At 37.0% G+C, this 13404-nt stretch overlaps 1 protein-coding gene across 2 annotated transcripts in view; it reads right to left on the reverse strand.

Moving 5' to 3' along the window:
• FAM193A (family with sequence similarity 193 member A) overlaps positions 1 to 13404 on the reverse strand; it is a 96677-nt gene that overhangs the window by 12594 nt on the left and 70679 nt on the right. Inside the window, exons 12-19 of one of the 2 annotated variants that reach the window (XM_034771279.1) lie at positions 12948 to 13101; positions 12649 to 12828; positions 11233 to 11484; positions 8067 to 8265; positions 6197 to 6259; positions 5453 to 5735; positions 3050 to 3236; positions 792 to 1022 (exon numbers count right to left, since the gene is read on the reverse strand). In XM_034771279.1, the coding sequence (XP_034627170.1) occupies positions 792 to 1022; positions 3050 to 3236; positions 5453 to 5735; positions 6197 to 6259; positions 8067 to 8265; positions 11233 to 11484; positions 12649 to 12828; positions 12948 to 13101 (1549 nt within the window). Of the gene's footprint in view, positions 1 to 791; positions 1023 to 3049; positions 3237 to 5452; positions 5736 to 6196; positions 6470 to 8066; positions 8266 to 11232; positions 11485 to 12648; positions 12829 to 12947; positions 13102 to 13404 lie in introns of both variants that reach the window. The other variant, XM_034771278.1, reaches the window with a different exon arrangement.

Genomic DNA, 13404 nt, shown 5'->3' on the forward strand with positions numbered 1-13404 from the left:
ACAGGTAGGGGGTAGGGTTCTAGGGGGCCAGTTAGGATGGGGGGGGGAGGGTCTCAGGAGGGGGCAGTCAGGGGACAAGAGGCAGGGAGGCTTAGGTAGGGGGTAAAGTCCTGGGGGGCAGTTAGGGGCAGGGGTCCCAGGAGAGGGCAGTCAGGGGACAAGGAGTGGGGGGGAGGGTTGGGGGTTCTGAGGGGGGCGGGAAGTGGGTGGGGCAGGGGCGTGGCTCCTCCCGTCCTCTTTTTTGCTTGCTGAAATATGGTAACGCTACATACTGCTCCTATGCTACATGGTTGAAGGAACATTTTAATGGAGCTGACTGATGTCCTAGTAAAGAATGCTAGATTTTACATCCACCCATTATTAATGTGTCACATTAATGTACTCCAGGATGGTTACCCAAAGATCTGAACTTTTTGACACTAAGAAATACTCCCTTTGATGATGTGCAGTTCTAATATGTAATTTACTTGCAATAAAAAAAAAAAAAAAAAAAAAAAAAAGGGCTATGATATATTGGTAAATCCTCTGAGAGTAAAAAAAAAAAAAAAAAACCACTTAGATAGCTTTCAAAACAGCACCATGACTATACCCACCAGACTAAACCAGCTGTGTTATATATCTGTATACTACAGGCTACATCAATGGCCGTTTAAAATCAGTAATGCACATTCAATCAGTAGTCTGCCATTCAAAATGATGCCGATGGAAAGTTTCACACAAATACCTATATACACAATGCCTTTCTAAATTCAAGTTAGATAATTTATGACAAATATGGGTCCGTTTGTTACCTTTCTTTGCTTATGTCTCGCTCGCTTGGCTGCCCGAGAGCTGCTTACTGGTTTGGTCTCAGAGCTATTTATGAATTGTAGCAAGTCTTCCACTTTTCGATGGTCAACTACACTCTCTCTTTCAGAAATCTGGTCTGGTTTCTTCGGCTGCTCCTCTTTCCTCTTTGTCAAACGTAAGCGAAGTTTTTCCCTCATTTCTGCATAATTTCTACTGGTTGGTGCAGCTGGTGGCTAATGGCCATAAGAGGAAAACAAAAATACAGTAACCTGGCTTGGAAGTTTCACAGTACAGCTTAGAATTTTGCAATATGAAGTTTCAAATAGTGCATAAACGATACCAACTCCCAATGCTAGTTGTGTGCACATGCAATACATATGCAACAGACAACAGTATCACAACAGACCTGTTTGTTTACTTTCATCTTGTAGTGGAAGAGGTGGGTGGGGGGATATCAAATGCCAGCAGAGGAGTTTCCAGTTATAGGTCAGGAATTAGTTATGGTGGTTCACAGATTATCAAATGTAATTTGAAAAAGGAGCAAGTCTTTGCTGCCACTGTTTTCCATGTAAATATTTAGTGGTAGGGAAAAAAAAATAAGCCACCACCACCACCACATTCATGCAGTTATTTGTTTGACTTTAGGCTAAAACTATAGTCCAATCCAGTAAGCTGGGTTGGTTGTCACTTTGAATTGTCTTTATTGCTATACAATGTAGGTAGTAATGGCTGATTTTGTTTTAATACCCATAAGCATAGTTTTTACCCCAAAATGGGAAAAGCATCAGACACTCCATGAAGTCCACTATGTACTTATTATTACAGATTTTACATGGAAGATAATTAGCTACCATGGTAATGGACGTCTGTGTAAAACCCTAAAATAGATTGCCACATTAAAAGTATCTATTTCAATTTGTAAAAACTGCAATTAAACAGAACTTTTAAAACGTTCATGTTTGCTGCATATGCAAGGAGTATGCACTTAAGTCTTCAGATTCCCATTGACTTAAACATGCTTGAGTCAAACCCTCAGTACTGAAGAAAAGCAGCCAAAACAAAGAGATCCCATAGCCAATTAATAAGTATTAAAGCTTTATTATTACTACTTCAAAACACCTTTTAAGTTGGTCAAGTCAGTGTTTTAGTGCACTTTTCTTACAATTCTGAAAAATAATTCACTAATAAGTATATTTGTAATACTAAGAATTACGAAACTTTTTTTTTAAATTTAAAGAAGCGTTTTAAAGCTTTGCTCGTACTAGATGATGCCAGCTCACCAAAAAAAAAAAAAAAAAAAAAAAAAGGCATTTGGTAGTTAAAACAAACCCTTTAAAGCTTCAGAATTGGTCACAGAGTTATATAAATTAGAGATGCAGATTTCTAGTGCCAAGAAGGTGCTTAATAGATTTTGTGGCAAGAATGTTTTGAAGTGCAGTGCTCTTTTACTCAAAGTCATCTCATTACTTATAGATATATACATACGAACAAGCCTACATAACTTGATTTCATCCCAGAGACAATGTGGCTGAGGTAATATCTTTTATTGGACCAATCTCTGCTGGTGAGAGAGAGAATCTTCTGAGCCATACACAGCTCTTCTTACACTTTACGATTACTCATACATGGCTACAAGATCCCCATTTTAGCCATCATGAAACCAGCCTAAGCACCTATTGTTAATCTTTTCTCCAAGTTGACCTCCTCCAAAATCCTCATTTGTTGCTTTCTCTTGAATTACTTCCAGCTGAGCAATCACGTTAGGTATTTTTAGATGCACAAATTTCCCAGTTTAAATTTTATTTTCTACCCTTATATTGAACCTCTCTAGCTCCATCCCTTTCTATTATTTCTCTGTTCTTAGTGTATCACAAAAGGTGGCCAGAGTACAATCACCCTATTTCACAGATTTAACAGAGGTTAATTAATTTGCTTAAATTCACACAGCTGGAAATTTGCCTAAATTCACATAGTGCTGGAAATCTAACTGTGAAATAGTTTTGTCGTCACTAGCTTATTTTAGTGCTTCTTAAACAATGCTTTAGAATGCATTTTCTATCTACCAAACTCCTACCTTTGCAGTAAGCTGATTATAAGATACCCGATTAAAATTTACAGTTTAAAATGAAAAAAGGAATTTACGGTCATTTATTTTTACTATTACTAATATTACAGCCAATTAGATAATATTATAACAAGCAATAGATGACAGCACACTTGAAAACAGTTACTCTTATTAAAATCATTAAACAAAACTTACTCCTCCATGACCGAAGAACTCACAGTAGCAACAGTCACAGTATTTCCCTTCTTTCTGATTTGTGGATGTTGAGGTACTGGAGCTATGCTCTGAACAGCTGTCTTCATCTTGGCTCTCCTCTCCATCGTACTGCTGATGATCATACGTATTACTGTTCTCACAGCGATGGCCCTCACAGTCAGGATCACTGTGTTAAGGAAAACGGAGAGTTTATTACAATATAATAAAAAAGAAACCTATTATATCTGTATATATATAGAGAGAGATGTATCCGAATCAGAAGCAGCAGTTCTCAAACTGTGGGATGTGCATCACCTGAAAACCTATTCTAGCAGTCTGCAGAGCTGTATGTTCAAAACCAAGCAATGAGACTAGGGTGTTTTAAGGGGAGATGGCTACATAAAATGCTCATGAAGTGGTCCACTGAATGAGTAAAGTGGAGAATCACTGTTTAGAGAAATCCATCCTGATCTAAAAGGTATATTTGTATTCATAATCTGGAAAATAGTTATTTTCATTTTTTAAATGAAAGTGATTCACAAACTGTGGTCTATGGATCACTGGTGGTCAGCTGAGCTGGTTGGTCACACAGTATTTGCTTTCCTTGTCTCCCCCCCCTTGCTTCTACAGGTGTCCAAGCTCTTTACTACAAACAAGAGTCTCAAGGTCAGCTGAAAACAAGGAGCAGAAGTGATCCAACTAGTCCAGTATCAAGTGTCTCAGAAGAAGGGATAAAACTCTGCAGGAGGCAATTATAAAATAATTTAGCCCAGGGAAAGTTTATTCACCAAGAAACAAAGGTTGATTTATGTCCTTAAATATTTAAAATAACCTTCATGCTTATAATACACATAAGTGCCCAATCCTTTTTGATTTCTGCTAAGCTCTTGTCCTCAAAGATCGCAAAAGTGAGTTCCGTAAGGTAACTATACATAGTGTGAAAAAAGTACTTATAATTAATGTCTCATTATGAGAAACTAAAATGTAGTGCATGTTCTACATGTTCTATGTTCTTTATTTAACTCTTCTCAAGGTGAACAGTCCCAATCTTTTCACCATCTCTTCATACTGATTTTTTTCCCATGTCTCTTCCCATTCTCATCACCGGTCTCTGAACCCCCTCTACTTCAACTATATCCTTTTTAGATGGGATAACAGAACTGAACAAAGTTTTCCCGGTGAGGGTGTACAACTGATTCACATAACAGCATGATATTTTCTGTCTTTTTCTCCATTCCATTTCCTACACATCCTAATATTATTTGCCTTACAGCAGCACCTAGTGCTAACAGAAATTTGGGTTCTATTGCACTAGACTAGGTAACCTATACTCAAAGAAACATTTCTCTTTTGATTGCAAAGAATCATTTTTATACTTCACTAATTTCTCTAGTTCAAACAGCAGTAATACAAAGCTAGCCAGATGTTACAAAGCTAACTTTTTTTTTTTTTTTTTTAATAAAGTAACTCAAGTGGATAGCTATAACTCTGCTTGGTTCTCAAGCTGCCCCATCATAACTACTGCTGTGGCCTCCCACCTCCTCCATAGCAACCATCACCACAGAACAACAAGTCAGAGTACTCAGAAGAATGACTCAACTGGTTTGCCTTTAGAACATTCCTGCTCTTCAGACACTGGAGAATCAGTGTCACTATGAAATCACTCTGCCATAATGTCCTGTACTCATATAGCACAATTCACCCAAATGCTTTCAAAGATCTTTAAAATTTTAAGCATCACAAAAAAGTTAGTTATTACATTAAATGGGAAACTGATACTCAAAAGTTGCAACTGCAGTTATGGTCAAAACACTGTTTAAATATGGTAGCTTTCTCATGAAGTATGCTCCTTGTATGGTTTCTGAGTTAAGTCTGCTGACTAAACTAACAAAAAGTAAGTTGTGTCTGCTTTTTGTTCCTGGTAGTCCTGTCATAACAATTTTGGTATTACAAAGTGTGATAGGATCTATTCTGGTTTATGCATCATCAACAGAATTTTCTATTGAGTCCCAAATGTAGAAACTATTATTGGGAATGATAAATGAACCAGAAAGCATACTTTGACTTTTCCAACCCAGGTGACGTTTCAGCACTCAGTAAGAAAACAGGTCTTTTGACTTATAAGCTGAACAAGTGTGATTCTGCTTGTGACAAAAAAATGCAACCCTACCCCAGAAACACCATGGCCACATTTTCCTGAGAGTAACATCACACTTGAGGCGACTTGTGCAAAGTCACACGGCTAGTGAGTGGCAGACCAGGAAACAGAACTCGGGTGTTCTGCTCATCTATCAAATGCACAAGACCCCCCTCTCACGTTATAATGGTGCACAAAATGGTGCTGCAAGAGTGATAATTTATTTATTTTTAATGTCAATTTAAATATGAACAAAGTAAACTCACCTGCAGACACTTGGTGGTGCACTTACGGAGCTGTTTGTGGTTGAAGTAGGGGGTGCAACTGTGGAGGGACAAAGACCTGAATGTGGATCCACAAATCCAGGGGCCGTTGCAGCAGTTTTGGGGAAAGATGGAGCAGCTAGATTTGGGATATGGGGTGTAGTGGCTGGAGACAGTGCAGCAGGAGAGAGTGAAGGAAGGGATGCTAAACTAGTAGGGCTATTTCGTGGTGCAACTGGTGCAGAATGTCTATGGTCCTCTTTATTGATATTGTGGAACACTTCTCCTAAATTTGGGGAAAAATAAGTAAGTAAGCAAATAAATAAATAAATAAATAAAATAAAGTTTACTTCTTTTTTTGAAGGAAGTTAACAGAAATCTACACAAGCGCTAACCAGCCATTCTTGACGTCTAGATCTTTAAAAATCAGGTAAGTGATCTTTTTAGTCACAAACTAAGTAATTAAGATATTCAAGCATATTTAAAGAATATATCTTTAAAATGTATTTTCCATTTTTACACACCAACATTTTGGCCAAACCAACCTCAATCTCAGGACTCATGATTAAGTCCTTTTGGGTTAAGAGATTATAGAAAAAATATAGCTCAAGATTAATAGCTGAGTTTTGATTAAAAGAAGCTGTTTAAACCATTTAAATATGTAATATAAATAATATTTTAAACCCTTTGTGGCTCATTAATTTAGCAACTAACTTCAAGATACTTCACATACATTATAGTTCTTACCTATTGATGAAGGTCTCTTAGATGATACTTTAAACTGGTTGCTGCTTGACTGCACTGTAGTAGCTGTGCAGGAGACAGAAGAAGTGGCAGAAGAGGTTGCCATGACAACTTTATTAGCTTCCATAAAGGCATCCTGGAAATTGTACAGACATTTCTTCTTTGCAGCATTTTTTTTCTCTTTGCTATCTGTAACTGCTGTTGCTTCATTGCTAGATGTAGCAGGAAGTGCTTCAGGTCTTATTTCTGAGAGTGCTGGTGCTAATAGATCACTCCCTTCAAGTGAAACACACAGAAATTAAGACTTCTAGAATTACCAGAATTGTGTTTATGGCACTTGCCCAGATTTAAGCATGTTATAATTTTCTGAACTCTGATGTGTACTTCTATATCTAGCCATGTATGTTATTACAGGCCTGGTAGGACTACTGAAGTAAATATGTTCTCGCTGAATGTTAGTCTATGTAAGTTTAACTAAACCTAAATTCTCAGGCCGATTTGTCATATAAACTAAAATTTGAAATGTGTTCTTAAATATCATTAGCGGTAATAAGCAGCATGCTGCATTACTGTACATATCTGTTCAAACGTTTAATTTTTTAAAGTGAATTTACACTTGTGAAATGTGTAAGATTGACAGCTCTGGAGTCTAATGCCCAGTTTAGCCATATAACGCAAAAGGCACTGACAGCATACCACCTCAATCAGAGTGAGAAGAAAATGTAGCCTAAATGCTTACTTAGTTATTGGCGACTCCAAGTGGCAGTTTGTGCTGGTGTTTTTTGGGGTGTGACTTTCCATAACGGAGATTACTCACTCACATTTTTCCCCCACTAGTGACCTGGATGGAGTATTTTGTTAGTTTTTTAATGCTACTCGTAGCTGGGTACAAATTAGAAACAGGCCAGACAAGAGACAACCAAAACAAAAGGCAAAATAAAGTCTCAGAACAAGACAGTTTTTCAGTGAGTCATGTTTTACGACAGGAAGAAGTCTTGCATAAAAATGCAATATTTGTAATGAAAACAAGAGAAGTAGGTACATGTATACATTTACTACTATTTTACTGGTTTAGTTTCCTCTGTTCTATCTCACCTGAATATTTTAGATTTCAGGAATGTTGCTGCAAAGTAGCACAGACTTTTCTGTATCCAACTGCCAATTAGAATTCCCTCAGAGTTACTAGTTTAATGAAGCAAGACTCACATGAACCATACATGTACACAATTCCAATTTGAACAAGCCCCTAAATACCTGACCCTATAGTGACAGCTGATCTATAAATTGTTCCTTTTTATGATAAGTGAAAAATTCAAAGGTCTAAGGAAGTGATTCTACAACATAATGTAACATGAAAATATTCTGAAGCTTGTTTTGCATCAAAGTCATCCATTCTGGGTTCTTCTAGCTTTTCTCTCATCACAGCGACAAGAGGAAGGAATTTGTGGCAGCTGTTGTGTTGTTAGTTAGTCTAGCAGTTCTCCTATAATTTTATGAAACAAGATCAAGGTCTTGTGATAGGAGACTCAGGATTTTTACTTCTTATCCCTGCCTTATAAGCATCTCTCTAAACCCACATCCTTCTGTAGCTGCACAAATCTGAAGATGCAAGCAGCTCGATAAATTTCTCTCTATATACCGGAGGCCAAGAGAGGCAGTTTCTTTTTGTTTTTGCCCCTGCAATGAGCTTAAAGAGTTTCTACTTTCATGTTTTCAGCCATGGTATAGCTACCATGACTCCCTGTCTATGCAAATCTTTAACTGCTTTCTCAAAAATGATAATGAAATGTACCATTGCCAGACAACGTGCCACATTCAGTTTCATAATGCAGTTTTCATAGCTATTCAGTGTGAAATTATAACAAACCCTCACCAGGAAGTGTGTCGGGCAAAAAAGTAGCTGGATTCCAGTTCTTGTCATTCATCATTTCTGATCCCCAAAGACTTATAAATTTAGAGCTATTCCAGTCTGGAGTGCTCCCAAAACAGCTTGGATAAATATGATCTTGGAGCGATGCATTGAATACCTGATGCTTGTTTGTATGATTCTGAACCGGTGCTGGCGGTAATGCCTACAAAAATTATAAGAGTATTTTCTAATTAATAGTCTGTCTGCCTACACAGTTATTCCAACAGCAATATTCAAGTTTATTATAATAAAGTGTTATGATCCTGTAAGAAATTATGTAAACTAAAAACTAAAAGTTTGTCTCCGAAAGTAACAATTATGGCAAGTTTGTTTATATTTATATATGCATATGTGTGGGTCGTACCTTAACTGCATGTATGTATACAGACACATATATAGCTCTTAAAGAGCAACCAGTTGACAGAAATTTTTGAAAAAATTTTCCTTTTATAAAAAGGCGTGTGCATACTGTGTTTCTGTTGGTCTTCACTTTTTATTAAAAATTATATTTGCATAAAAACTGAAGCTTTAAGGACTAATTTTTAACTTATTATCTGTGCCTATTCAGCTGCTTCACAATAAAACCCCATTTTAGAACCCCCTTTCTGCCTGACCTCTTGTCAAAAAGTCCAAAACCAACTAAACCCTACTCTTTGACTTAATTTTTCCTCTTACTTCTTATCCCTGAAGCTTTTCTAATATACTCACTTCACACCTTTTCTACAGATGTTACCAATATAGTTTACTTTCATCTGAATATAGAGCAATTGACGTGTTCTGTGATCTTTTTGTACGATACACTAAGATTTGACATTCCAACTATCTTTGTTTTCATCACAGAAATACACATTTCATTCACTTTGGACCATACATTAAAGCCTCCATCTCAATCAGACTAAGATCTGTGAGTGCAAGTTTCCTTTAATCTGGAGAGTTACACTTTAAAAGTAGCATTGCAGAGTCCCACATTTTCTGAGTCACTGACTCCATATCAAGTCTGCTCCATTTTCAACTAAAGATTTATAGTTTTCCCAATTGCCAGCTCCGCATATACAACTTGGAAACTGAAAGTGAAGCTGTTTTTCCCCTTCTCACATACCACTGACAGTAAAAGTGATTCAGCCTGTGACGCTGGCAGACCAGATGCCACCTCATGACAGAGCCACAGTCCAATTCACTTGTGTATTAGTATAGATCAAAGTGATTGTTAGGTGCACAAGAGAGTACTTGGTGTTTAAACTTCATGAAAATTAATGGGATGTTACTTGCATTGTTTTCACTTATTTGTATCCGGTTATAATGTAGTACCCAACATTTACATTGTGTATGCCCTTGTAACTAAATAATCCATCAAATGAGAAAGAAGCCTTGTGGAATGCTAATCATGAATTTTAACAGAAAAGTGCTAATTTCAAAGCAAGTGGTCATTGTGAGAGATGATCGGAGGTCAAAGATTCAAAAATGCATTCCTCACTATCGGTCATCAAATGAAAAGCCCACGTGGGTAGTAAAACTGCCAGCTTGTTTTCTGTGAAAGCAGCTATAAATATGGATTAGGGAAAGATCCTGCGTGTTTGGACTCTTACAGGGAAGTGTATCAGATACAAAACAGAGCTCCTAGAGACAATCTGAGAACCCTGAAAAGACTTTGGGGAAACTGGCAATTTATTATATCACTGCCACCATTTGGAATTACAAACTGACTCGCCTGTACATATATTTTTACCTGTTTTAACCTCTCAATAACTCTCACTTCCTTTTCATAGCTAATAAACCTTTAGTTAGTTTACTATACAATTGGCTACTAGAGCTGTCTTTGGTGTAAGATCTAAAATACCAATTGATTCGGAGTAAGTGACTGGTCTCTTGGGATTGGGAGCAACCTGAGTGTATTGTGATTTTTGGTTTAATGACAAAGTCCAGTTTGTTTAAGTGGCAAGGTAGACTGGAGGGCCTAAGGAGACTGACTGTGATCTATGGTAAGACTGATATAATGATTCAGGAGTTCACATTTGTTATTGGTTTTGTGAAATCTAATTATAGAACATACCACCAGTGTGGGGTGTCTGCCCTGTTTTCTGACAGTGTGTCCTAAGATAGACAGTCACAATTGTGAGCCACTCCAGACAGCATGACACAGGCTAAGTTCAGCTTTCCACACTACATACACAACCCCATTAGCCTTTCATTTCAGAGGTGATTATGCATGACAGCACAAGGAACTTCCCGCTCTCCCCCAGCGTTGTTTGCCACCTCGCAGAGCTCAGATTGAGTTTATGGGGCTGATTAGAATACTTTATACATGAAAAATTAACTAATTGATTTTGAATAAAATTACGTGGCACTCCACAGAGCTAATTTTTAGAATCCCTTTTCAGAGCAGACTTGTACTGCAAGGGTGAAATCACATTTTTGTTTCAGTCTTATCTGACAGTCTTCATTAAATGCAAAAAAAAAACCCCTCTAAAATTTAAATCAGAGGAACTTCTGAAAAACTAACTAGGCAATTATCTGGCCCCACTCGCTATAGTGTCAGAGTGTTTGAACATCTCCAGGTGAACATGGATTACAATACCATTATCTTGCTAGTTAACCATGCTCTTTTGCAGAAGTGCTTTGCTGAATTTACTCTCTCCTAAAAGCACAAAAACATTCAACAAGTAATCCTCTACACTTGTCCTTATTCACAGTATCATCATTTTGACCCAAATCCAGGACAGCAATGCTGAAAAGGAACAACAGCTGCCTTTCTTCTATTCACTTTTGACCTCAAATATATACAAATTTAAAATTTAGCATAGCCATATTACATTAAATGTAACTATGCTGATCTTTTAAAGATTTCCTCTTGTCCCTATATCCATTCCAACTGATAAGAAACTGAAAATCTTTACCAAGATTAGCCTGATGATAGCAACTGCTAATCCGGTGATGGCCAAATTCCATCAGAACTGGGGTATTCTCAATTTTGGGTTTCGCTTTTTACAGAATGTATGAGTAGATACCTTTATAAATTAGGAAAAAAGTGAAGTGTAATGTGCCAATAAGGCCTTAAGTTAAATTACTGTAATGCACACGAATTTACAATTGTTTTCCTGAAACTAGAAAGCATTTTTTTAGTCACACTTACCTTATTGTGTGTAAAGGGGGAAGCTGTATATAAGGTAGGGTGGATAAGTGGACGAGGCAGATGAGGAATAGTATGCAATGGTACATGTCCATGTATATGGGGGTAAAGGTGAAGTGCAGGATGTGCAGGTTTTTCTGGGTTCACAAACTGATGGCCAGCAGGAAGACGTCCGGCTGCGAGCGCTGAAGCAGTCAGACCCGAAGCTTCCTGTTTGCAAACATGGCATTCACAAGTATTTGGACCTTGGTCAGCCTGTAAGGAATGAAAAGTTACTCTCCTCATTTTGTCAGACAAGGAATTCAGGTAGTTTTATTTCTTTTAAATGTCACAAATCAGCAAGTCTAGATATTGTTTAGTCTTGTATAATAAAGGAGAATGGGTAAGGAACAATTTACACATTTATACAGGTTTAAAACCAAAGTTCAATATTCATCAGGGTTCACAGGTCCAGAGTTGTAGCAAAGGCAATGTAGAGCTACTCAAAGCATTTTTATGGTGGTTCCTATGGTCAGGACTACAAAGGCATGAGGCACGGTTTGGTTCTTGCTTGGAAGGAGTTAATGAAGGCAACTGATTTTGTTCCACAATCAAACTATTGAAAAGCTTGATTATCTGTGTGGAAATGATCCAGTCAGAATATGGCATTATGAATGCAAGCAAGCAGATTTATAATAGATTATAATGGTTGTTTTCCTCAATAGTACATACAGGTTCCTTTGGATTTGTAGCAACTGTCTTTTAAAAAAAAAATTAGCTCACACATAACTGACTTTAATTTTTTTTTATTTACTCATTGAAATAGAAACCATTACATACTGAGCAGAGAGCCAAGTATGATATTTGGGAATTTTTAGTAAACTAATTAGCAATCCAATAAAATATTGAGTCAACAGATCTTCATGCAAGACATCCATATAAAGAAAGTATGAAGCACTAACCTAGACTCCCTACATTTGCAAATCAGTTTTAGATACATTATTGAAATATCCATTAATTGCTTCAACCAGTGGGGAAAAATCATTTTCTGTCACTTAACTAAAACGTTTTCACCATTACAGCTCAGAACAGTAAGTTCATCCTAGATTTCTGTTATATATTCAACAGTTTAAGTTCATACTGACTGAAGTACTATTTCAACCAGGAAGCAGGATTTTTAAGACAGCAGCAGCAGAGTACAACTCCTTACAAAAGGTCTCAGATTTAGGTTCCAGGAAGGCCAGCCATCACTAGATTTCTAACTGTTATATATTCAGTTGTGAAAATAATGTAAGTCTCATAATGACAGCTACACAGATAAAAAGACTCCCTATATCTGCAACTTACCTTCTAATTAAACCATTTTCACTGCAAATAATCTCAAATAGTCAAGATTTCAAAGGTAACTTACAACAGGTACAAGACTTCAGTGAGCTATACCTGCTGACTGGGGTAAGATGGGGGTGGACTATCCATTTTTGCCTCATCTTTCCTTAATGTTCTTTTTCCTAGAGTTATTTCGTCCTTCTGAGTCCCCGGTGGTTCACCACTGCTTTCCCCATCTGCTTCTTCATCATCTGCTTCTGAAGAACTGCTGCTAGTACTGCTCACCTGAGGAGACTGAAAATCCGTAATTTAAAAAAAGAAAAAGAAAAAAAAAAGAAAAAAAGATAAACCAGTCTCCAATGATTGTTTCACTTGACAGATTACATACATTTTGTGACTTTAAAGTACTATACCTCATCTTTCAATGCCATGTTTTCCCCTCCACCATTTAATTCGCTATGGATTCCATTCATGTTGGCTACGACCTCTGCATCATCATAGTTATTCAATGGGTAGATATCAGCAAATTTTGCTGATAATGGTGCAACATCTTCATCATCACTACCACTGGGGAAAGAGAGGCTTACATAAATGATGATGATCAGTAACCTAAGCCACTGTGAAAGCAATTACTAAACATTGGAATGAAATAAAATTTAGATACATAATTTGTATTTCAATTTAAATTGATCTGCTTCAAAATAATTAAAGACAGCTGTTTTTTAAAATCACAAGACTTACTAACTACCTACCATCTAGCCTGTTTAAGGTAATAGCTTAACTCCTCAGCAGAAAGCCTGGGCTAAAAAGATTTTCTAGTATTTTTATAGGCAATTTTCCCCTAATACTATGCCATCAAGAAATCCAATA

The sequence above is a fragment of the Trachemys scripta genome, chromosome 5, assembly GCF_013100865.1.
Source record: "Trachemys scripta elegans isolate TJP31775 chromosome 5, CAS_Tse_1.0, whole genome shotgun sequence".
Lineage (NCBI taxonomy): Eukaryota > Metazoa > Chordata > Testudines > Emydidae > Trachemys > Trachemys scripta.